The sequence below is a fragment of the Panthera tigris genome, chromosome D1 (assembly GCF_018350195.1).
Source record: "Panthera tigris isolate Pti1 chromosome D1, P.tigris_Pti1_mat1.1, whole genome shotgun sequence".
In the NCBI taxonomy this organism is placed as follows: domain Eukaryota; kingdom Metazoa; phylum Chordata; class Mammalia; order Carnivora; family Felidae; genus Panthera; species Panthera tigris.
In genome coordinates, this window is record NC_056669.1 from 84,505,628 (window position 1) to 84,532,169 (window position 26,542).

Here is a 26,542-nt window from a genome sequence, read left to right on the forward strand (position 1 = left end):
TGCCCCTCCCAGGTTCTTTCCCCTTCCTGGTCATGTATAAAATGATCCATTGATCATTTCCACTTCTGCACAATTAAATGCTGCCCCGTGTGGTTTTTTTGACTGTTTCACTAAGCAAACTGTCTTCCCAACAAGTTAGGAGTTTTCTGAGAGCAAGGAATGTCTTTCCCTTCCCTTTTTTTAATTTCCACCAGAATATCTAATGGCGGTTGATGTACATGACATGAACATAACAGATACTGAAAAGAATCAAATTCTTTAATGCTTTCCTTTTAGCTCTTCAATCAATCCTGTTTAACAAGGAGGAAAATGGGACTCCGAGAAGGGGAGTGCTTTGCTGAAGTTTTCCAGTTAGTTACTGGCAAACTGGGGTTAAAATCAATCCCCTTGACTCTCAACCCAGTAGTCTTTTCAGTACTCCATGTTACCTGCAACTTTAAGTATCAACAAAAACAATCTATGTTAGTAGATTTAGTAGATTGTCATACTACCAGATCTGCCTTTGAGATGGAAGGACTTAGAGATGGAAGAACTACCACCAACAAGAAGTGATCATCAAAACTATCTGTAGTGAATTATTAAAGAAAAAAAAAACAGCATAATCTTCCTTGCATTCTGTAAGACCTCCCCCTCATATTCAACAAGACATATTTTGGGGGCGCCTGGTGGCTCAGTCAGTTAAGCGTCCAACTCTTGATTTGGCTCAGGTTGTGATCTCACAGTTCGTGAGTTTAGCCCCACACTCGGGACTGTCAGTGCAGAACCTGCTTGGGATTCTCTCTCTCCCTCTCTCTCTGCCTATCCCCGGTGCACACATGTGCTCTCTCTCTCAAAATAAATAGATAAATAAACTAAAAGAAAAAAAAGACATATTTTTAAAAATGTTTATACCTGGTGTTCTGCCTTTAAACAGTTATCGAATTCTATGGAGTAACTCTTGTTTTGGTAGGAAAGTATTCATCAAAAGAAAAGTTACAATGCATTTCACAAATACGATATGGATTGATGACAATTAAAAGCTGTTTTAAAGTAGATAATGACTAACCTCAATTCAAACAAATAGAAACCAAACAAAAGTGCTGTACAACTGTGATTTTTTTTTTAAGTGGGACTAATCTATATTTACAGAATTGGTAGTTGAGAAGCTAGGGAAGGAAATTGCCAGACCTTGAAATTTGGAGCAAAAATTTATTAACTAACACTAGTATCATAAACTCACATAGTTTATATATCTCACAGATTAAAAACTCCAGAATCATTATGTTAACAAGAGCTTTCTTATACAGATAACATATGTATTTTGTGTTATGTGTTTTACGTAACTATTCAGGCATTGGAATGGAAAATACCTTTGCATTTAGGATAGTAAGTACTTACCTCTCCAAAAGTTGGTGAAATTCAGTCTGGATTGTTTCTGTTACAGGATATTTAGTATTGTAGTTTTTCACATTCTTTTTCCTTTCAGTGTCAACATTTCTGAAACAAATGATCCAAGATTTGACTGATATGTCAGTATACATTGTCAATTACATTTCATCTTTAAATATGTGAAAACATCATTAGGTTTTAATTTATCATAATTCGTCCTAAAATCATATGCCTTCTTAAAAAATGGGATTTCAAAAACTATTGCAATTAAAGGGCCACCTGGGTGGCTCAGTCAGTAAGCATCCAACTCTTGATCTTGGCTCAGGTCATAATGTCACAGTTGAGATTGAGCCCTGCATCAAGCTAGGCACTGTCAGTGAGGAGCTTGCTTGGGATTCTCTCTCTCCCTCTCTCTCTCTCTGTCCCTCCCCCACCTCACACTTGCTCTTTCTCTCTCTCAGAATTAATAAACTTAAAAAAATCTATTGCAATTAAGGATTAAGCTTCATAAAAATTTATACTATGAGCAATTTATGTAAGAAAATGAATTTTCAGTATTTTAATCCTCTTCTAATAATGCTGAACATTCTGAGATGTGAATTTATCAATTTTAAATAAAATGTACAGAGCATATTCATTTGACTATGATGTTTTATTTCTATATTGTTCATACTCATATATTTATTCATATATTATTTATGTTATCAATCCAAACCTAAAAATTTTTAAACTGGAAAGCGAACAATAATGATCATAGAAAAAAAATGCTTAATTGTTAATATATAACTATTCAAATTTTTAAGTTAGAAAACTATCTGGTATAGTTTTAGAATCTCTATATAATATTAAATGAAAGAAATATGGTCAAATATAGTTATTCATTCATTCACAAAAAATGGTAATCAAATATAATTAATAATAAATAAAAAGATAGATGACTGAATGAATAAATGAATGAATTCAATAAGCACTAATTTAGGGCCTATTGTGGGCCTTGTATCATGTGGTGAATAAAATGGCTTAATATTTGATTGACAAGAACATGCTGTCCCATGACCCGACCATAGCAGAAAGCACATATATGGATGAAGAACACATTGTTCCTGTTCTCTGTCTCATGGGTAGAAACATAAGCAGATAACCACAACACAGAGTGGTAGGAGCTATGTTGGGGAGAAGCCCACGGTGATCAAAGCAATGGAGAATGTAGAGAAACAAGCTACAACTAATTAAGGGGTGGGAAGGGAAGTGTCAAGTTTAGGGTCAACATCTAGAAATGAAATCCAAACTCATTCCCAGAAGACCTTTATAATTTTAAAGCAGATGGAAGGTGTTAGGGAGTGGCAGGGATTTAAGAGTGGGAATTGGAGAGACTGTTGATAACAGACAGAGCTAGAAAAATAATACACAGGAACAAATCATAAAGACCCTTAAACACTGTATGAAGGTGCTTGAATGAGTCCAGGGATCATAACTTACTAACAATTTACTCATTAAAATTATCTAAAAATATAAAGTTTATAGGGGTGCCTGGGTGGCTCAGTCGGTTGAGCGACTGACTTTGGCTCAGGTCACGATCTTGCAGTTTGTGAGTTCGAGCCCCACGTCGGGCTCTGTGCTGACAGCTTGGAGCCTGGAGCCTGCTTCCGATTCTGTGTCTCCTTCTCTCTCTGCCCCTCCCCCACTTGTGCTCTGTCTCTCTCTACCAAAAATACATAAAATATAAAAAAAATTAAAAATATAAAGTTTATTACATAGCTTCACATTGAGCCTTTCTTCTTACAATTCCTTAAAAAAACACTATAAAATTTTCCTTGTTTAACTTACTATTCTGAGAGATGAAATTCACCTTGAAATCATAATGGTTTTAATTTATGTGAGTTTGACAGCCATTATTCAAGATGAATTGACAAGATCTTGTTACTCATCAAGAATAATGACGGACTCAGTAATAAACAAATGATATTTGACCTTCCTTTGGCTTTGTAAATGAAGGAACTAGCAACAACAAATTCCTCTCAAAACTGTCTAGAATGATTTATTAAGTAACTAAAGGACAGCACGCTACTAGGATAGGATTTGGTTAAAAGGAATCTGTATTCATCGTGCTAGCTTGATTTTGTGTGTAGACACTAAACAGCCCAACTATCTTTCCTTTCAAGTGAATGCAAGTAATGAACCCCTATAGGTCACTAGCATTTATTTCTTCTGAAGGAAAAAATACTTAGCTTGGATGTATTAAAAGTAGCACAGCAGGACTTCTACTTTGCACAACTCTGGGTTGCCATTTATATAGAATACAATGTGAAAAGCGCCCTCTGGAGCTGGGCAATGCATCTGCCCCTTAAGGTTAGCCCAAACTCTTTCCATTTGAACCTTTTGTTAACCAGTACTTACATACAGCTCTGAGGGCAAACAAGGCTATTGAGGATCCTGTAGAAAACTTTCTGAGTCGACCAAGAAAAATTAATGTGTGTTTAGCAGAGTGTTAGTGTCAAGTGTATGCCAGTGTATTTTAATTATTTGGGAATAATTAATTTATGCAGTGAACAGAGTGAATACTTGATTAATTAGGGCATGCTGTTCCATGAATATAACAGAGGGTTTCATATACTTTCACTGGAATAGCCCACATTAACAAATCTCTCAAATTATGTTTGGATTACCTGATTGAACTACTCATTTTAAAACATTAATGTGAAAAGATAAAATCTGTATATAGTCTTGAGACACACTGAAGGATATAGTGTAGGAAGATAAATGCAGGAAGGGACAAAAATTATTTGTTAACTTTAGATGTTTAAAAAAAAGTCATATACTACTTTAAGGGCATTACCCTCACATTTCACATCTAGCTGAATGAGCTAATTATGAAGTGTATGCGTCAAAGATTTCAATTTCAGGCTTGACTTTACTTTGAAGATTAATTTTTTACTTTATCATCTTTACAGGCAGTTCAGTGGACAGCCGAACTGAATGTTACTCATTGTTCAGCGGTGTATGAAGTATATTTAATCAATGTGAAGGAAGTAATATTAAATGATTATCAGCAGCCTCAAATATTCTAAACATCTCAAAAGAAAGGTCAAGAGGTAAAATCACTGCTAATAATATGAGAAACAATGTGTTTAACTCATTCTTTACATCGCAGCTTTGCACTGGTCTGAGATTTCTTTTGTCATAAAACATAATGAAAATACAGCAGGTGATTTTTCTCCAATGTTGGAGAAATATTGGCTGTATGAGATTTTATTCCAATCTTTTAACATAAGCTAAATTGCAGATCAATGTTTTTCTAGGATGATAAGCTTTTAAAATGGTATTCTAAGGCAGAGATATAAATTATATGAAGCTATATTTTGAGAACTGTATTTGTATGTTAAATATGCCAGAAATCTTAATGTAAATAATAATGTACAATAATTTAAAAAGGAATTACACAATTCTGTTTAAGAAGCCATTTATGAACTCAGTTATTTTGAGATACATTAATAAAACAAAAGTGCTAATTCAAAATGGACATTGATTCTACAACTTTTTTTGATCAGGATTACTCATTTCTGATTCTTTTCTCCTGTGCTTAGCCTAAATCAGTAGGGTTAAATTCCCAACAAATTTTAACTAATTCTTAGTCTCTATTTTCATCTCCAAATATCAACATGAGAACCCTTTTTAAAAATAAACATGGGGCGCCTGTATGGCTCAGTTGGTTGAGCATCTGACTTCAGCTCAAGTCATGATCTCACAGTTCATGAGTTCAAGCCCCTCATGGGCTCTTTGTTGTCCAGGGCAGGGCCAGCCTCAGATCCTCTGTTCCCTTCTCTCTCTGTCCCTCCCCCACTCATTCTCTCTCTCTTTCTCTCTCTCTCACACACAAAAATAAATATTTTTAAAAACTGCTTTAAAAATTAATGTCTGTAAAAGTTAAATCTTTATTTATAAATGTATACGAAATAATAAAAAGATACGACCCAGATTGCTTTTTATAAATAAACAAACAAGCAAACACAGAATTCTCTCAGAAAAGCATACACAATGAAGACAAAAATTTGTAGAAATTAGAAACAAGAAGTATGAATAAGTTGTTCTTACAGAATTTTCCGTCCAGGTGAGACATCTGGACTGATTAGAACAATGGCTCTGTTTTTATTCTTGTCTCCATTCCGCAAAACTCTCAGCCTCACAGGGACAGGTGGCCCTGGGGTCTTACAGATGGATTTCTTCATGGGAGGACTGTTTGGAATCAGCAATCCTTCTATTGGCCAATCAAACTCCTTCAGAAAAAAATGACAAAGAATGTGATAATAAGAAGAGTCATTTCTAGATATAAAAAAAATTTAAACACACAACTTATACCTTTAATTTTTTTGTTCATTCATCAGAAAATGTATTGGCCACCTAAGATGTTTCAGACAATTCCAAGTGATGTTTTACTTAATTAAAGAGGAAAAATTTTAAGATGAGCCGTTTAAAAATGTGCGTACAACCTGTGTTGTGTTACAGCATAGAGACTTAGTTCTTCTCGGAGAAACATCATTCTCAAAAGATAAAACTGAATTAACTGGATGCTTTTTGCTTGTGTGTGAAGTATCTTTAATCGATGTGAAGAATGTGCGAAAAGTGGTTTTACAATAGTCTGAGATAGTATCATCTTAAGCTAGATCTATTTGGCAAAAAGAACATATTTGAGGAGCTCTCCAAAAACCAGAATGAGAGGACAAAAGAACTTAGACAAATTTCAGATGTTTCAGTTGCCAAACTCACTTACTTTGTATCATTCATTCATTTATTTATTAATTCATGCATTTTCTAAATATTGATTGATGGTTTACTATATTCCAGGCACAGTAGTAGGCACTGGAAATAAAACTGCACAAGACAGAATACTCTTCCTCAAGGAATTTCCAGCATGGCCTCAAAAACTTACCTAGAAATAAACTGGCAATTACAATAGTGTGTGTACAACCGCAACAGAGAACTGGGTGTGATGGGACCACACAGGAGGAGAACCTACCTTAAAAATGCAGTGTAGCAGATCTGAAGTTTCAGTTGGAGTTAGTGCAGTAAAGGATGGGTAAAAAGGGCATAGTGTAGGTAAGAGACTTAAGGATTAACAGAACATGCTATTTGGGTGGTAAAAAGAGGCAAGGATTGCTCCCAGGTTTGTAGTTTGAGCAACTGGGTGGATGGTATGGCTAGTCACAAAAATAAACTTTTGTGGAAGAAGAGTAAATAGGGGGACAGATGATCAGAGATGATGTTGTTAGGCAAGGTCTAAATTCTTTCGTTTTTTTCCCTATCTGCATAAATAATTGTCCTGGCAGCAATTAATCCCCCATTAATCTGCAATGACCATCCTGTAAAATACCTCAATTCCATTTAAGTGTGCATCTGTTTCTATGTGCTCTATTCTCTTCAATTGTTGATTTCCCTATCCTTATACAGGACTCTACTGCCTTGATTACAACAGCTTTGTATTTGATAAGTTTTGATATTTGACAGGGGAACTACCCTCACCTTGTTATTATTCTTTGGAAACTGGCTTCTGTTGGCCCTTTAATATTTCATATGTATTTATGAACCAGCTTGCTTAGTTTTCTAAAAGTCTGTGTGGGATATTAATGCTCTGCATAACTTCCTATCAGTCCCATTTTGGTAAGATTTTTTTTGTGAATGTCCATTGAGTCATATAAAAATCTTTTTATCTGCATTTGTTGAGATGTGTTTGTATGATTATTTATCCTTTCATCGGCTCTGTGTTAATTACATTAATTAATTTAAAAAATTTTTCTTTAATATTTAATTTTTGAGAGAGAAAGAGAGCATGAGTGGGGGAAGGGAAGAGAGAGACACAGAATCCGAAGCAGGCCCCACGCTCACATGCTGTCAGCACAGAGCCCGACGCAGGGCTTGAACTCACAAACTGGGAGATCATGACCTGAACTGAAGTCAGCGGCTTAACTGACTGAGCCACCGAGCCATCCCTAATTTTTTGAAATTTTAAACTAATATTGCATTCGTGGATCAATCTAAATTGGTCACAGTGTCTTATCTTTTTTACAGATTGCTAAATTCAATTTGCTAGTATTTAAGTTAGGATTTTTGCATGTATGTTCATAAATGAAATTAATGTGTAGATTTCTTATACTAACTTTGTCGAGTTTTGGTATTAAGTTTGTCCCAACCTCATGAAATGAGTTAGACAGTGTCGCTTCTTTTTTATCTGCCAACAAATCTATTTGGTATTGGTGTTCTCTTGGTGGGGAGATTTTAACTATTGATTCTATTTCTTCCACAATTGTTGGATTATTCAGGCTTTTTGCTTCTTCTTGACTCCACTCTAAGTTACTTCTGTGCAGGACGTTGACCATTCTGTTTATCTAAGTTATAATATTTATTAGCATAAAGTTACTTATACTATCCTCTTATTATCTCCTTAATCTCTCAGTATCTGTATTTACATCTTTCCTTTATTTCTAATATTATGTACCTTTACTATTTTTTCTTAATCAGTTTGGCCAGGTATATCAAAGCAACAAATTTTTGACTTTGTTGATTTGTTTTGTAGGTATCGTATCAATTTCTGCTCTTATAACTTTCTATGCCTTTCCTTCTAATTCTTTGAGTTTGTTTTGCTATTATATTCCTGACTTTTCAAATTGGAAGCTTATCTCATTAATTTTTAGCCTCTCTTCTTTTTCAGTTTAAGTATTTAAGGTTGTACATTTCCTTCAAGTACACTTCGGCTACATCTCACACATTTTGTTTTGGTTCTTAAATACAGTATTTCTTTTTTAATTTTTCATCATGATTTCTTCTTTATCCCACGAGTTAATTAAAATGTCTATCTAAATTTCCCAATATTGGGCCTTTTCTAATTATTTATTTATTTATTTTTAACTTAATCCGTCAGCAAAACCTGCTTCTACTTTCAAATATATCTAGGACTGTTCTACTCTTAAACACCTCCACTCCCACAGTGCTGGTCCACTAGTTTCTCTTACCTACAAATTGCAAAACTCTTCTGCTTATTCTTGCTTCCATCTTATCCCCCTTTTGTTCCATTATTATAATGATCCTGTTATACTTAAGTCAGAGCACATCACTCCTCTAACTCCTCTGTTCCACACCCTCCCATCTCAGTAAGAGTCAAAGATTTTCAAATGGCTTACGAGGCTCTGCATGATCTCTACCCCATCTGACCTTATCTCCCACTGCTCTCCCGCTCACAAATACTGCTGCCATATTTACCTCATTGTTCCTGAAAGACACCATTGCAGGCTCTTTGCATTTCTTGGCATGTTCTTGCCCTAGGGAGCTGTTTGTTCTTCAGGTCTTTACTCAAGTATCACCTCAATAAAAGCTTCTCAAGGCAATCAGAAATTTCCAAACCCTGTCCTGCCTCACCTTCCCCCCCCCCCCCCCGCCCCACCAACATTCTCTATCCCCTATTCTTGCTTCTATTTTCTTCTTAGTTCTTATCACTAACATTCAGAAGAGCATCTCGTGAAGTGGCTAAGAGCTTGGGCTCTGGAGTCAGACTTCCTGAATTTGAATTTTTGAGCCATCATTCTCGCTGTGTGAACTTGGGGCAAACCTTTGACCCAAATGAGATGGAAGTTAATGGATCAATTCTTTCCTTTTTCTCCTGCAGGAGAGACTCTCCTAAAATCACTGTTTAAATGGCTTATTGAAAGACAGCTTGAAAGCACATCACTTATTGGCTCTCCTTCCTTCCCTGCTTGTCCCTGGGATCGCACATCCTAACGAGATAGTAGCATAGAAGCCATTTGCCTCAGATTCTGCTTTCTGAGGAACCCAAGCAATGAGACCATAATCCGCATGAACTATTAATGGAAGAAGTTTCCTAAAGGGGATATGAGTACCAATACCCAAAGGATGGAGAAGTCATGATAGGCAGGCAGAAAGCTCAAACAATCACAACAGATGTGGCCTTAGAATCCTAGCAGTGTCTAAGATCCAGGTGTGCTGGGGAGACATGCTGGCATGTGAGAATAATACAGACCAAAATGCATGGCCTTTAGTTCATGGAAAAGAGACCACTTTTTAAAAGCTAGTATAATAAGGAAAATTTACTAATTTATATTCTCTTGAAAAATATTTAGAATCTTGCAAATATATTGAACAAACACATAGTTCAAAAATGTGCTTTAAATGTTATAAACAAAATCTGAAGGTTGTGAAAATTAAATATTCTGAAACAGTATCTTATTATAATGCTCTAATTTGTGAAATGAGTGAATAAATAAAATGAATTGCATTTAATTAGGATAAACACAGTGTAAATAAATGTTCAAAGTCTCATGAGTAGAGTGCTTTTCAGTTTAGTCTTTTTTCCATTATATTGTAATATAATATTTTGTTTAGTAAATATGTTTATAATGATGGCATACAATGAGGCTAACTCATCACCCCTCTAAACAAACAAACTTTGAATTAATAAAGTTTTTCTGTATTCCTGACCTTCATTGAGGGCATTTTATCTCCATGGAATTTAAAAGCAAAGGACAGACTGTAAGGTGTATATAAAGATATGTACCTATCATCAATGGAGGAACATGGGGCTGTTCTCCCTTACTACAGTTACTGAAAAGAAATATGTTATGACAAACTCATTGTGTAGTTTCATTTGAGGCATTCCTATTATATAAATTTTCACTTAATGTGAGGGATGGTGAGAGTGAAGTTACATAATTTCTTTAAGAAGTAAATTCGGGACTGGGGCAGCTGGTAGCTCAGATGGTTGAGTGTCCAACTCTTGATTTTGGCTCAGGTCATGATCTCAGGGCTGGTCATGAGATTGTGCCCCTCAATGGGCTCCCTTCTGGGTGTGGAGCCTGCTTAAAATTCTCTTTCTCCCTCCCTCTGCCCCTCCCCTGCTTGTGTGCGCAGGTACACATGTGAGCACTCTCTCACTCTCTCTCTAAAAGTGAAAAAAAAGAAAGAAGTTCAGAACTTACCTGTAATTATTTTACAACAAAGATCTTAGGCAATTCAGAGCAAATCAACATTTACACGAGTTTTAGACATAAATGATCATGAAATGGGAGAGATGACGGAGAATAATCTTCTCATTACTGTCACATTGACTGGAAGTCCTAGCCACAGCAATTAGACAACAAAAAGAAATAAAAGTCATCCAAATCAGTAAGGAAGAAGTAAAATTTCCACTATTTGCAGGTGACATGATACTATAGATAGAAAACCTGAAATATTCCACCAAAAAAACCCGCTAGAACTGATAAACAAATTCAGTAAAGTCAGAGGGTACAAAATCAATGTACAGAAATCAGTTGTATTTCTATACACCAATAATGAAGCAGCAGAGAGAGAAATTTTAAAAAAAAATGATTCTATTTACAATTGCACCAAAATAATAAGATACCTAGGAATAAACCTAACCAAATGGTGAAAGACCTGTACTCTGAAATCTATAAAAAAGTAATGAAAGAAATTGAATATGACACAGAGAAATGGAAAGACATCTCATGCTCATGGATTGGAAGAACAAATATTGCTAAAATGTCTATACTACCTAAAGCAATCTGCACATGTAATGCAATCCCTACCAAAATACCAATAGCATTTTTCACAGAACTAGAAAAAAATATTCCTAAAATTTGTATGGAACCACAAAATATCCCAAATAGCCAAAGCAATCTTTAAAAAGAAAAGCAAAGCTGGAGGTATACGATTCCAAGCTTCAAGTTATGTTACAAAGCTGTAGTGATCAAAAGAGTATGGTACTGGCACAAAGATAGACACATAGATCAATGGAATAGAATAGAAAACCCAGAAATAAACCCTCAATTATGTGGTCAATTAATCCTTAACAAAGCAGGAAAAAGTATCCAAAGGGACAACAACTGTCTCTTTAACACATGGTGTTGAAAAACCTGCACGGCAACATGCAAAAGAATGAAACTGGACCACTTTCTTATACCATACATAAAAATGAAGCCAAAATGGATTAAAGACATAAATGTGAGACCTGAAACCATAGAAACCCTAGAAGAGAACACAGGCAGTAACTTCTCTGACATTGGCTATAGCAATTTTTTTCTCAAAATGTCTCCTGAGGCAAGAGAAACAAAAGCAAAAATAAATTATTGGGACTACATCAAATAAAAAGCTTCTGCACAGTGAAAAAAAAATCAACAAAACTGAAAGGCAACCTATGGAATGGGAGAAGATATTTGTAAATGACATATCAATAAAGGGTTAGTATCCAAAATATATAAAGAACTTCTAAAACTTAACACCCTAAAAACCAAATAATCCAATTCAAAAGTCGGCAGAAGACATAAACAGACATTTCTCCAAAGAAGACGTACAGATGGCCAACAGACACGTGAAAAGATGATCATCATCACTTATCATTAGGGAAATGCAAATCAAAACTGCAATGAGACATCACCTTATGCCTGTCAAAACAGCTAAAATCAACAACACAAGAAACAACGGGTGTTGGCAAGGATGTGGAGAGAGAAAGAATCCTCTTGCACTGTTGGTAGGAATACAAACTGGTGCAGTCACCCTGGGAAACAGGATGGAGATTCCTCAGAAAGTTGAAAATAGAACTACCCTACAATCCTGCAATCACAGTACTGGGTATTTACCTAAAGAATAAAAAAAAAAACCAAAACAAAACAAAACAAAAACCCAACAGTTCCAAGGGATACATGCACCCTTATGTTTATAGCAGCATTATTTAAAATAGCCAAGATATGGAAGCAGGCCAAGTATCCATCGATTGATGAGTGAATAAAAAAGATGTTGGGAAGAAAAAGATGTGGTGTGTGTGTGTATGTGTGTGTGTGTGTGTGTGTATACATATATATATGTATATATATATGTATACACACACATATATATGTATATATAATGGAATATTATTCACCCATAAAAAATAATGAAATCTTGCCATTTGCAACCACATGGGTGGAGCTAGAGAGTATAATGCTAAGCTAAATAAGTCAGTCAGAGAAAGACAAATACCATATGATTTCATTCATGTGGAATTTAAGAAACAAAACAAATGAGAGAGAGAGAGAAATCAAGAGACAAACTCTTGGGGCGCCTGGGTGGCTCAGTCGGTTAAGCATCCGACTTCAGCTCAGGTCGCGATCTCGCGGTCCGTGAGTTCAAGCCCCGCGTTGGGCTCTGGGTTGATGGCTCAGAGCCTGGAGCCTGTTTCCGATTCTGTGTCTCCCTCTCTCTCTGCCCCTCCCCCGTTCGTGCTCTGTCTCTCTCTGTCTCAAAAATAAATAAACGTTAAAAAAAAAAGTTAAAAAAAAAAAGGGACAGACTCTTAATGATAGAAAACAAACAGATGGTCAGCAGAGGGGGGGGGTGGTAATAGGTGATGGGGATTAAGGAGTGCACTTATCATGATGAACACAGGGTGATGTGTGAAATTGCTGAATCACTATGTTGTACATCTGACACTAATATTACACTGTATGTTAACTAACTGTAATTAAACTAAAAGTTTAAAAAAGTTCCTAAGCTCCTAAATTGCTACAGACAGCAACTGTAGCCCCACAGTACCAACCAATTGCTGACTTCAGACAGCTTCCTTTGCTTTCCAGTTAAATGAAGTAAGCCCAAGGGTCTTCTCTATAATATGAGACACCATGGAACACAACCCAAAGAAACATAATATTATCTTGAAGGACAACAAAACATGTGTAATTAACTAATAAGCATGGAGAGCTATTTCCTCCCCAACATTTTCTCCATTGGAATTCTTATGTTCCCATTCATTTCTTTAGTGGTCTTCTCTGTGTTCACAATATTCCATGCTGTTGCTGCATTGTCAAGAGATGGGTCTTGGTGCTCACTTATGCTGATAATTCTGCTTTTTCTCTTTCACCTCTCTCTCATGAAAAGAGAGAGGCTGTGCTTCTTTGGAAAGTCCAACTCTTAACTAGTTACCTAAATGTCTTAATCATACTGGTCCTCCTTCATCTATGTGTCATTAATAATAAACTAATGGGGGGTGCCTGGGTGGCTTAGTCAGTTAAGTGTCCAACTGTGGCTCAGGTCATGATCTCGCGGTTCGTGAGTTCAAGCCCCGCATCGGGCTCTGTGCTGACGGCTCAGAGCCTGAAGCCTGCTTCGGATTCTGTGTCTCCCTCTCTCTCTGCCCCTCCCCCGCTCTCTCTCTCTCTCTCTTCTCTCTCTCTCTCTCTCCCTCTCTCTCTCTCAAAAATGAATAAATCTTAAAAAAAATTTAATAAAAAAAATAATAAACTAATGGATTCTTCAATTCCCTGGCTTGGGCCTTCTTACACTTCCCCTTTTTAATGTCTTAAAAAATTAATAAAATGTTTACTTTTCACTATTTTGTTTAAAATGGGCTCTCCTAATAGTTACATTTTAATTTAATAATTTGGGAATCTAAAAATCACTATCCAGTGGCCCATTCCAAAATCTTAAGTCTCTTTAATCTCACTTTTCCAGCAATTTCATCCTTGAATATGAAAATCCATTGCTCCTTACCTTTAAGTGTTTAAAAATACAACTTCTCAATTTACAACTTTTTTCCCAAGGGATAAGAAAATAGCTTGAGTTCCGATAAATTATTCCAGCGAATTTAGTCACAGAATAAACAAAAAGAATTCATTAACTTTATAATTTTATAAGGTTTTAACATATCTTAAGAATACTGATATCCTGAGGTGCATGGGTGGCTCAGTCGGTTAAGTGTCTGACTTCAGCTGAGATCATGATCTCACAGTTCATGAGTTTGTGAGTTCGAACTCCTCCATATAAAACAGATTATATTTAATTTGAGTAAGAACTTTTTAAGTTCCCTGCCTGGTAAGTGTTTTCTTCTCTTTCTCAAACATTGCAAGAACTAAGAGTACTCTTAGGCTGAGTCATTTTGAAATACACGGTCAATTTGTCTTATTTTAGCTAATTTAATGCCTTAGTCCTTTCCTTTTGGTTTATCAGTGAGGACCAGAGTTTTGTTGGGGTACAGTCTTATCTCTCCACCCAAATGCTATTATTCTATTTGAATGGCTAGAGAACTTTGCAGTTGTCCATTTTTATTCCTAAGACCATGTAGCTGTCAAATCTCAGACCATTCACAAAAATGCATTTTGAAATGGTAAATTTTAAAGGAACGGGGTTAACTTAGGTTTCCTAATATAATTACCATGCATCATTTAAATCAATTAATTAATTAACTGAATTATTTTACTTATATACTGAAGTTAAAGATGTAGGCACAATAGCTGTGAAATTTGAAATTATTATAATTTTCTCTCTTTTCCTACAAAAGAACACTTCCTTGTGAGGCATCTCTGTTCACCTCCCACCCCACTGGGTGGTAGGAAGCTTGATATTCCAATTAGAGGTGTTCCAATTTCTGCCAGTTTAAAACAGCTTTTTTGGTTTTTGTTTTTAGCTGTGTCCTTTCTATACGTATTCAACCAAACTGAAGTTTCAAATTTTTACCAGAACTGTTGTTTCCTTTCAGAGATATACCCTTCCCTTCCCCTTCCTCAGTGTTGTTTCAGGTAGATGAAAATTCTATAAACTGTATACCATTGGGATAGGGGTCCATGGTCTACAGGTGAGTACGCAGCCTTGATCCTCAGAGGCATCTGTGTATTGGCCTCTTGTGCTCTTTGGCCACTGGACAACCTGCTGGCATCTGAACACCATCAGTTGAGGGGTATGTTATCCTGTCTCCTCTCTGGGTTTTAGCCTCTGTTTTTCCTGAACCTCTGGAGAAAAATCTAGAATTGGTGAGTTGGTACAATTCGCAGTTTTTTTCCTTGGCTTATTCTGGGCCCATTGGTCTCTCTGTGCCACCTCTCTGCCCTTGGCTCCATGTTGGCTCTCACTAGTGCTGCAAACACGAGTCTTAGACACATAGTTTACCTAGTCACCGACTCAGGCTGCCCAACCCACAGCCTCTGGTATTTGGAAGAACTTATTTCCCACTTAACAAAACTCATATCTAGACTGCTGCTTCACTACTAAATATAAGAACGTCTAAATATAAGAATATCTTTGGGGCCTAAGTAAATGACTTCTTGGCTTCAGACTCCATCTGTCTTTTTCCTAAAGTGCTGAGACTCATTTAATCAGTGAGGAGGCATAGGAAACTGTGACTTAAGGGAAAGAGAAAACTTGATTGAAATCAGAAAGCATGACAAAACAACTAAAAAAATCAGGAGAAAATAGTTCTAAAAATCTTTAGAGTGTATCAATGACATGAGGATAAAGCAAAATATACTAGGGACCCAGAGAGGTAAACAAAATGCTGAAACTAGATTTTATTTTTAGGAAATTTGACACACCCCAATGAATTTGAGTTTCTCCTTCCATTGTCTTGCAGGGGAAGGACACAAGAGACAAATTTCAAGGCCTACCCAAAGTGGGAAGTCTAACAGAAAACTCTCTCCCCTCATAAAAGAAGAGTCACAGTAAGTTAAATATTGAAAAGGCAAACCAGAAATGATACCCTCCAGGTGGCTACAAGTAAAATAGATTATTTCAAACATTTTCTCTGTGTAGAAGAGAAAAATAATCTTCACTGAGAATTCATACCACACAGGTTGACCCTCACTTGTAGTTTAAAATACATGAGATAAAGATGAAGAGAAAATTAATTATCTGAAAGAAAAATGCCTAAAAACACAATGCAAAAATGTACCATAAAGAGACAAAGACATGAGAAATACAAAAGAGAGATTAAGAGGCATGGAGGTCAAAATCAGAAGCTCTAGCTCACACCTAATCAGGGTTTTCTGTAAAGAATGGAATGAAGGGATATAGGACAGAGACTATTTGACAATGGGTGATAAATTTCCAGGAATGATGCACGGTACCAATCCACAGATTCAAGAACACCAAGCAGGAAAAATAAAAAGCAATCTCCCTTAGACATTTTGTGGTGAAGCTGAAAAATATCAAAGAAAAGGAAAGATACTAAAAGTAGCTAGAGAAAAGATTACCTTCAAGGGATTAACATTTAGAATGATAGATGGTTGCTCAATAACAACAATGGAAGGTAGAAGTCAGTGATGACATCTTCCATTCACTAAGTGAAAATACCTTATATAAAGAAGGGCAAAAGAAAGACATTTTCAGATAAGTAAAAATGAAAAGAGTTTGTTACCAATAACTTAAAGAAGGATATGCTAGATAGAAGAAAAGTAATCACAGGTGGAAGGACTGAGATAGAAGAAGGAATTATAACAATAAAGAGAGGGAAGGAATGGGGCTAAATCTAAATAAATATTTGCTACATATAAGAATTTAAAATTTTGGGGAAATTTTTAAAAAGATAAATTTCACGGAAGCCTGGGTGGCTCAGTCAGTTAAGCGTCCAACTTCAGCTCAGGCCATGATCTCAGGGCTCATGGGTTTGAGCCCTGCATCGGGCTCTGAGCTGTCAGCACTCTGAGCTCTCAGAACTGTGCTGACAGCTCAGAGCCTGGAGACTACTTTGGATTCTGTGTCTCCCTCTCTCTCTGCCCCTCCCCTCATGCTCTGTCTCTCAAAAATGAATAAATGTTAAAAAAAATTAAAAAAAATTTTTTTAATGTTTGTTTATTTTTGACAGAGAGAGAGACAGAGCATGAGTAGGGGAAGGGAAGAAAGAGAAGGAGACACAGAATCCAAAGCAGGCTCCAGGCTCTGAGCTGTCAGCACAGAGCCCGATGCAGGGCTCAAACTCACAGACTGTGAGGTCATGACCTGAGCCAAAGTCGGACGCTCAACCGACTGAGCCACCTAGGCTCCCCTAAAAAAAAATTTTTTAAGATAAATTTCATGGCAATAATAGCACATGTTACAAATTGTGTGACTGAAGTTAAGGTATTCTAATGTTCTCAATTATTTGGGAGAAGAGTAAATATATTTGTTTACTTTAGATTTTGATCACTTACATATGCAAGCTTAAACATTCAGAGTAATAACACAAAAGAATGGAAATGGAGTGTATAATTTCCAAACTCTACTAGGGGGAAATGTAATGAGAAAAAAAAGTCAATCTAAAAGAACATAAAAATGGAGAAAAAATGAAACATAAGAAAACCAGGACATATAGAAAGCAAATAATAATCCAAAAATATCTGTTGTGACAATAAATAGAAAAGACCAAATCCTTTAGTTTAAAGATTGTCAGATAATTGTTTTCATATTAACTGTATACCAAGGAACTTCCTAAAACAGAATATACAAATATAGAAAGTAAAAGAAATGAAAGAAGATATATTAAGCAAGTAAAAATAAAAAAATAATAATTAGCTGGGAAATTTCTATTAATATTGCATAATTGAGATGTTTACTAGAGCTAGGGAGAATCTTTACTGAATGATAAAAGTTTCAACTCATGAGAGAGAAATAATATTTCCAAATATGTGTGTTTCTAAGAACCAAATTTCACAATACATAAAGAAAAACTTGACAGACTACAAGATGAACTAAATTCATTTCAATAAAGAAAGACTCAGACACATCTTTCTAATGAATTGGTAGAACAACAGAATTAATTGATCTCTTGCACCTAACAACTGTAATTCAAGTTTCATGGAAATTTTCAGAAAAATTGACCACATGTTGGGACTAGAAGTAAATCTTAACAACCACGTCTTATACTAAATACAACCTTATTAAGTTCGCCACTGGGAAGAACTGGCCACATGTAGGTAAGCTTGTTCCAGAGAGGATTTTCAACTCTGGAATGTTTCCACTGGCCCGGTTTATTAGTCCCTTTGTGTTTTATGGCCCACCTAAAACAAAATAGGAGACAAAAAGGAATTTAGTAAGATTAAATATGATTTTAAAATATTTATTGAGTACTTCTTACTACGTACTAGGCAAAGTTCAGTTTGAATTAACAACCCAAATCTGATCATTTGCTGTGTACAAGAGACATACAAAAACGCCATTTTTAAATGAAAGAATAATTTTTTTTAAATAAGGAAACATTGGCAGTGTTATAACTGACAGTGGAATTTGAAAAGTCAAAGTAAATAACCATTTTATAATAGCAATGACATAAATAACAAAATAATACTGACAGAAAAAATCAAGCAAAGCTTTGTAGAGACATTCAAAGAGAAACTGACATAAACACAATTATTGTGAGAGACATCATTACAAGACCAACAGATTATAAACCACCAGGTAAGTTTTTCTAAAGTAACACATAAGGACATGAAATATCTGACTGATAAAACCAATAAATGTAAGTATGACCATTTGTTTATATACATTGTAGCCTACCAACAGAAAATACCTCTTTCTCAACAATTCTTGGAACACTTGTAATATTTGCCATGTACTAACAATGTAAAAATTTTAGAGGCACCTAGGTGGCTCAGTTGGTTCAGTGTCTGAGTCTTGATTTCCACTCAGGTCATGATTTCATAGTGGGTCATGAGATCAAGGTTAACTTATGATGTTAGGTGCTTTTTTTATTAAAAGCAAAATTGAGAAGAACTAATAAATATTCAAGTCAATTATTTTAATATATATATAAAATTGTCCCACGGAAAATACATGAAAGGAAATAATATTTAAATAGAAATAAATAAATTAAAAAACAGAACATCAGTAGAATGATTCAAAAAAAAGTTTTTGAAATAAAAATAAAATAGCAAATCTCTTGCAAATAAAACTAGATTAATATAATACAATCCAAACAGGAAAACTGAACTAAATATTTAGCATAGAAAGGGCTTAAAGAATATATTATGCATGTGTAGTTTAATAAACGCAAAAATTCTGATGAAATAAATAAAATTAAAAAAAAAACTCATAGACTTGAAACAGAAAATACAGAGTATGCTCTTGCTTACATAACTCCACAGGTCATGGAACAGATCATTTTCATGCTACATAAAATATTTTAAATCATAAAGATAGAGAAAACTAGTTCATTTATTCCACGAAAGAGAGATAAGCTTCATAATAAAGTCCACCACTGGTAATTAAGAAGTAATACAGCAATTTTTCTTAAAGAGGTAAAATTCCTAAATCAATATTAGCCAATAAAATTTAACACTATAGCAAGAGAATAATCACTATAGCTAAGTCATACCGAGTCTAGAAATAAAATGATGGACATTTATTAAAATAACAAATCACTAATTAATGAATGAGAATACAAGAAGCAGACCATCACCTACACTTTTTGAGCACATGTGATGGTCATCTGAGCTTAAAAGTTTTCTGAAATAGCCCGTCCCCATCAGAACCAACTGCAGTACTCAATCTTATGTTCAAGGGCCCAGATTTACCATAAGATTGATGGAAATTCTTGGGGCCTGATGGTGAGGGGTGGGGTGGCAGGAAAGACCTTTTCCTTACCAACATGGAACCAGGTGGAACCAAGTTGAAGGCTCTTAGAAGCCAGGGCATATAGCCCCTGTGTTATATTTCTCAGTGAAATCATATGTTTTAGTTTGATGCCCCCAGAATGTTAGTTACATACAATAAATACCCAACCACTTGAAATGAAGTCCAAGGGGAAATGGAAAGCTCATTCTTTTAGACAACATATTTGAACTATAGGAAAATGAGTAACATCGGAAGGTAGTAAACTCCTGGTGTTGCTGGTGAAAATGACAGGAACACATAATTAGTTCACATCGATTTTTATTTTTCTGAATACCTGGCAATCTCCTAAAGATCTGCTTCTATTGAAAATCTCTCTAGGGGAGCCAGGGTGGCTCAGTCAGATAAGCATCTGACTCTTGGCTTTGACTCAGGTCATGATATCACAATTCCTGAGAACCGTTCTCTCTCTCCCTCTCTCTCTCTCCCCTTCCCTGCTTGTGCTCTCTCTCTCTCTCTCTCTCTCAAAATAAATAAACTTTAAAAATAAAAATAAAAAACAAATTTTGATTCTTATGCTAAAGGAAAACTAAATTATCTGGAGGTGTGTGTGGAAGCTCTCTTTCTTGCTCCTCGTCACCACTTCCAGACTATTGTTCCTGCATCCTCCTCCAAAGGTCTTTGCTTTGAAGCACATTCCAATAGACCACAGCACCTATTAGCCTTCCTTGTTGCATTCATATCAGTTCCTCTTTACCCTTCCTGCTCATTTATTAAAGATTTTACCATCCTGGATTGCTTTTGTTCTTTCCCCCTCTGTTCTGGTAATCATTCAACATCTTTTAAATATCTAAGTAGACAATCCCCCCTGGCCTCTCAGTGCCTCCAATAATCTTAACTCCATCTCACATCAGCTACCCTTCCCATGGATACAGCCTTAAACTGGTCATTACAAATAACAGTACCACTGCTAAAATTTTAAGTGCAAGAAGCCCACCTTCTCACGACCATCTCCATTTTCTCTAGTTCACATATTTAAGTAGCCCATTCTAACAATTCTTCACTCTACCAAATGTTCCAAACCATTTTTTCTATCACCTTGTCACATTCCATACCTCCCTACCAAGTCCACTCTTCCCTCTATACTGAGCTAGAATTCATGATCCAGTATTACAGTCATGCTCTTGTCCTGACTCATTGCCCTACTCTTCCTTTTTTTGTACTCAAGCTTTAAAAAATAGAAACCAACCCTGGTCCAATTCTCTACATACTGAAAGCCTATACCTTAATAGTCGACAGTGGCTAGAGAAAACACATTAAAGATTCCATTCATGGAATCGCAATAGATCAACAGAGAACAATGAGAACGGGAGGTGGTATGGATATATTACAGAGAGTTTTGAGAATTTAAGAACTTTTTGGTTCTCACAATGATTGGAAGACATTGCTGTCATTTCACCTGGCAGGGGACCAAGAATACCAAATGTCCTTCAAAGTGTGGGAAAGTCCTACACAAAGAAAGTTTGTCCTGCATTCTACACTTGCAAATTTCCCTCCGAATGTTCATGTTAGATCAATATCTATTTATAAGTGCCTAAAACCAAACTACATTTTATAATAAAGTATTTTTGCTCGATTATAATACACATTAAATTTTCTAGAAATGCAACTCCCTCTAATATCTCAAAAAGGGAGGGGTGCCTGAGTGTCTCAGTCGGTTAAGCGTCCAACTCTTTGCTTTAGCTCAGGTCATGATCTCAGGGTTTCATGAATTTGAGCCCTGCATGGGGCTCCAGGCTGACACTGTGGCGCTTGTTTGGGATTCTCTGTCTCTGTCTCTCTCTCTCTCTTGTCTCTCTCTCTCTCTCTCTCTCTCTGCCTCTCCCTCACTTGTGCTGCCTCTGTCTCTCTCAAAATAAATAAATAAACCTTTAAAAAAGTATCTCAAAGAGGGTAACTTTGATGCTTCATGTGTCATTTACTCGATTGGAAAAATCCTATCACTAATGACACTAACATTCATGGCTTTTGAGTCACCAGTATAACACAACTGTATCATTTGGCATTTATAGTTCATACATTTAGCTGGTATTTGCATAGGAACAAGAATCTGCAAACTTAATCATGTTATCTAGTATCACTGTACTGAGAAATTATATTGAAATATATATTACTTTTATTTTAAAATTATTTTTCTTTTACTATAGTTATTGTTACTAAACAGGCATTTATTTGGAAACTATATTGGTGCTTAGGTTATCTTAACTACAAATTGTATTTTGGGATAGTAAAATAATATTTTAGGATTACAAAATATTTGTTATACAAAGGGAGCATCAGATCCAATAGTGTTGACAAGCACTATTTTTAAATGTACAACCACAAACCTCAAGTGGGTCCTTAGGACTTCTGGGGCATCCCACTGCCTTCCTCTAGCCCAATGACTCCAGGCCTCTGAGAAGCACACCATTTCCTTCTCATTAAACCTCCCACACTCTGTCATCCATTGCTCAGGGCTGTTGGAGATCTTATTTCACTGACAAAACACAAGTGTTCAAAAGAGACCTTCTTCATCTTCCCATCAGCAAATCTTCCAGACTCCCTCCCTCTAGACTAGCTAGAGTGGAGCTGTTTGGCTCTAGCCTAAGGCCAAAACTTTGGCCTGTGGCCTAGATCCTTATCCTCTGTCATCTAGGACTTTCTTTCTGCCCTGCACTATTAATTTTCCTGCCCTCTGGGTCATTCCATATGCATAATATCTGCCAGGTCTGACATAGAAAAAAAATAAAAAGAAACAAAGGAAGGAAGGAAGGAAGGAAGGAAGGAAGGAAGGAAGGAAGGGAAGAAAGAAAGAAAGAAAGAAAGAAAGAAAGAAAGAAAGAAAGAAAGAAAGAAAAAGAAAGAAGGGAGGGAGAGAGAGAAAGAAAAAAGAAAGAACAAAGAAAAAAGAGAAAGAAAGAAAGAAAGAAAGAAAGAAAGAAAGAAAGAAAGAAAAGAACCTTCTCTACACCCCACAACCACCTTCAGTTATTGCCTGATTTCATTGTGTTCCTTTATAGAAAATTCCTTAAAATACTCATTTCCTCTTCTCTTCTTTTCTCTTAGACCAATTCCAGTTAGATTTTCATCTCTGAAACCCCAATAAAACTGCCCATTAGGATTTTCACATTACAAAAGGCAAAAGTCATTTCTGAAGATACACCTGAACAGCAATGTCTAACAAATGGTCATTTTTCCCTGAAAACACTTTCTTCACTTGACTTGATTTCTCTTAACTTCCATGAAATCACATTCTCTTGGTTTTCTCCTATATTAGTAGCCAAATTGTTTGTCTCCTCTTCCTTGCCAGAGGGTGGGCAATAAGGGTTTGCTACATCAATGGAGTTTTTTAGATGTCCATTAGTCTGATATATGTAGGGATATTCCTCTAAGATAAATGTTAATTTGTTGCATTTTGTACCTCTTACTACATCAACAACAACAAAAGACACAGCACTAATGGGTTCTTTTGGGTTTTAGAATCATCATGTACCACACTTGAAAAATACTGCTCTGATCCTTTTGCCAGATAACCCAGAAGGCTGTCAATTTCAACAGGCGTCCACAGCATGACAGGAATCTGAAGTAGGTCCAAGTGGTAGTACAAGCCTCCCTGTCACCTGGATGTTACAACCTGGTACATCCAGTGGCTTTGAAGATATCTGAAGTGGTGAGGATGCTGTATTAAATCTCTGGTAAGCCCAATACTCTTATTACAGGTAAACTCTGGCATTCTGGAGTAAGATAGATCATACTCTGCAATAGGAGCCAACTCTGTTTTTAAAAAGCAATGTACTGGATGTACTGGAAAGCTTTCTTCAAGACTGAGAACAGGAGCATGTATCATTATTTCCCTCCATCCCTGCCACGCTCTCATTTTCCTTCCACTTTGCTGACCTAGGACTGCACTTCCTAATAAAACCTTAGCATATAGAAATGCTGCCCCAGACAGCATTGTTTTCGAGGAGACTAGAATGAAAACTCCAAAGGAAGGCGTAGGGAGAGGCAATTTAAATATTTAGCCAGCCATACTCTTGGGTCAGGTATTCATAAAAGAGTCTAAACTGAATTTAAACAATATCTTGGCAAAGGGGTTGGGACAGGACTTAATCTGCAAGTGTGAGGATTCAAAAATAAAACTTCAGCCATAATATACAATATGCTTATAATTTACAAAAGCATACTTGTATGAATGTATGGGTAGAAACTTATTTTTTAGTTTAATTCTAAGGTTCTTTCAAGGAAAAACATTCAGTCTTCTGGTTGCAGTTCGTATATAACTTCAGCTCAACAAAGTGTCTTTAAAAGGAGCTGATCAAGTTCAACTTACATTATTAATAAACATTCGCATAGAGCAAAGGCCATTAGATTTCAGAGTTCCAGCACAGTATGAGTTTTTATGTAAAAGCAATAGACATCTTAATATTCTGTCTTATAAATGAAGAGCTGACAGACCCTTAACTGTAATGGCACCAGCAGGCCCAGCCGTAATGACTGTACAAGTGCATAACATAAATCAGAACTTTACAGCATTGTTACGGACCCAGAATCTTAATTCCTGAAAGCCTCCACTAGGTGGAGACAGCGATTCGTGCAATGCTTGCAGGCAGCCTTTTTCTGGCCCCTGAAGAATTTATCTCTATTTAATATTTTCCCTTCTTCTCTTTAGTGTAAAAAAGGGTATTCTTGAACAATTAGGTGTTTTTAATAGAAACATTATATAAAACAAAACATCTCAGGCTTTGGAAGCCCTACTTGAAAACACACACCTATATACACACCCTACAAGACAGCCAAATAAGGTTCAAAAGCAGGTTTATTTAGTTAAAATAGTGTCTGTATTAACCCTGACTTTCCATTAAAGATAAAAAGTCTATTTATTAAACTTAATGAGCATCTACCCCCATGGATAGGAGTATGACCAAAGTTAAAATATCCTCCTGGATTTAACTGAGCCTAAAAGATAAAAAATCAGAATCATTCAGCATTTCAGTTGACCCATACCTCCTCCCTCAAAAACTAGGTCCAGGATTGATCATATCAATTCAGTCTGACTAGTAGACTCATACACAGAATGCTCTAGTCAATTAATGTTATAAAGAAATGGGAAACAAAAACACTTTAGATAATATTTTTGGAGTTCAGCACCTTTGATGGAACTTCAGTGTTGTGGCAGGCTATGAGAAATTGTGCAAGACTGTATGCACTGTGATAGAAAGGTATTATTTTATACTCTTAGAAATTAATAGTAAAATAAAAACAAACCTAAAATGTGTTGCAGTTGAAGAGCAAATTGTATTTTTCATATTCTATCAGGACACTATTATGTTGTTTCCAACAATGTAATAAACATAATAAGAAAATATGATGCAGTATATATTTTGGATCTGATAGAGTAAATTTTAAATACTCTGGCAAATTCTAACTCAAAGCAGCAGTGTCTAAGAAACATACATGTGAAAACTATCAGATTCACACCCTGCAACCATCAGAGAAACACTTTAACTCTTTGCTTTGGGTGAGGACCTATTTATTTCTTTAACAGGTCACTTTTCAGCTTTTAAGGTCATCTAAGCCACAGATTAGACCACTTAGAATGCATCCATAATTAATTTAAAATTGCATGGTTCCTCAGAAACAACAAATGGCACACTATTCGTATAAAACTCTCATATATTTCATACATTGATTTTGATAGAAATCAGTTTGTAAGACTAGCTTTAAGTACCCCATGTCTGAAAAAAAACGGATATGAGAAAGAAATGAGTAGATTGTAAATAATACTATTAATAACAACAACTACTACTACCTACTTTGATGGGATTTAATAATAGCACAACAGATTCTCATGGATTTGAACTGTTTTTGAAGCTTTGTATCATTCTAGTCCTCTAGACAGGGAAGAAGTCATTTAAAATCAGAACCATGCACAAAAGCTAATCATTTTAAACACTGTATAAGGGTTAAAAGATTAGATACATGCATGGAAACTTGAAGCCGTCAAATATCACACTCTAGTCTTATACCAGTACCACTGCATGAAATATTTTAGGCTACATCTATTTTGCAATTTGCACTGAATATTAAAGATAAATTTAGTAGTTTATATAAATATTTTGGAGATTTAAATTTTAAGTAACTTTACCTGAACAGAAACAGGGCACCGAAGGTTGGAGTATCATTAATTTACAAGCCAAAATGTATAAAAAATCAAGAAAATTTGCATATTAAACATTATTTTATTTTATTTTTGGAATATTTTGTACAAACTAATAAGTACAGTTGGAATTTGTTCATCTGTGTTATATATTCTTATTTACCCCATCTCTTTACATTATTTTAATAACTAGCAAATTAGTTAAGACAGAGATTGGATTTTAATGGCAGTGAGGGGCTAAGAAGGAGAACTTTATGCTCATGGCTCTATCTTGCATAACTAGGAATGTCTAAGAATGAGAAATTGGTCTAGAAATTACACTGAAAGTAATACTAATTTCATAAAAATTTCCATAATTTTATATTTTTCTCAGTTGAATATAATTAATTAATTAAGCCCTTTAACACAATCCAAAGTTATTTTTTTAAGATCAACAATGAAACATGGTGGAAACCCATAGTACAGTAACGGTAATTGCCAGCAATATGTATGTATTTAACGTATAAATGTAAATGGATATACAAATGGATATAAACCCAAATCTGACATCTCTTGTAATTTTGCTTTTTAAAATAAGTCTTTGACCTGAGCTATTTTGTTTTGTTTTTCTAGTTGGTTGAGCTTCCTGGTTATTTAGATTCTGGATACATA

The 26,542-nt window shown here is 35.5% G+C and overlaps 1 protein-coding gene across 2 annotated transcripts in view; it reads right to left on the minus strand.

Moving 5' to 3' along the window:
• DCDC1 (doublecortin domain containing 1) overlaps window positions 1–26,542 on the minus strand; it is a 490,317-nt gene that overhangs the window by 72,496 nt on the left and 391,279 nt on the right. For both annotated transcript variants that reach the window (XM_042959037.1, XM_042959036.1), the window contains 3 exons: window positions 18,023–18,146; window positions 5,461–5,642; window positions 1,378–1,476 (listed from right to left, as the gene is read on the minus strand). In XM_042959037.1, coding sequence (XP_042814971.1) covers window positions 1,378–1,476; window positions 5,461–5,642; window positions 18,023–18,146 — 405 coding nt within the window. The remainder of the gene's footprint in view (window positions 1–1,377; window positions 1,477–5,460; window positions 5,643–18,022; window positions 18,147–26,542) is intronic.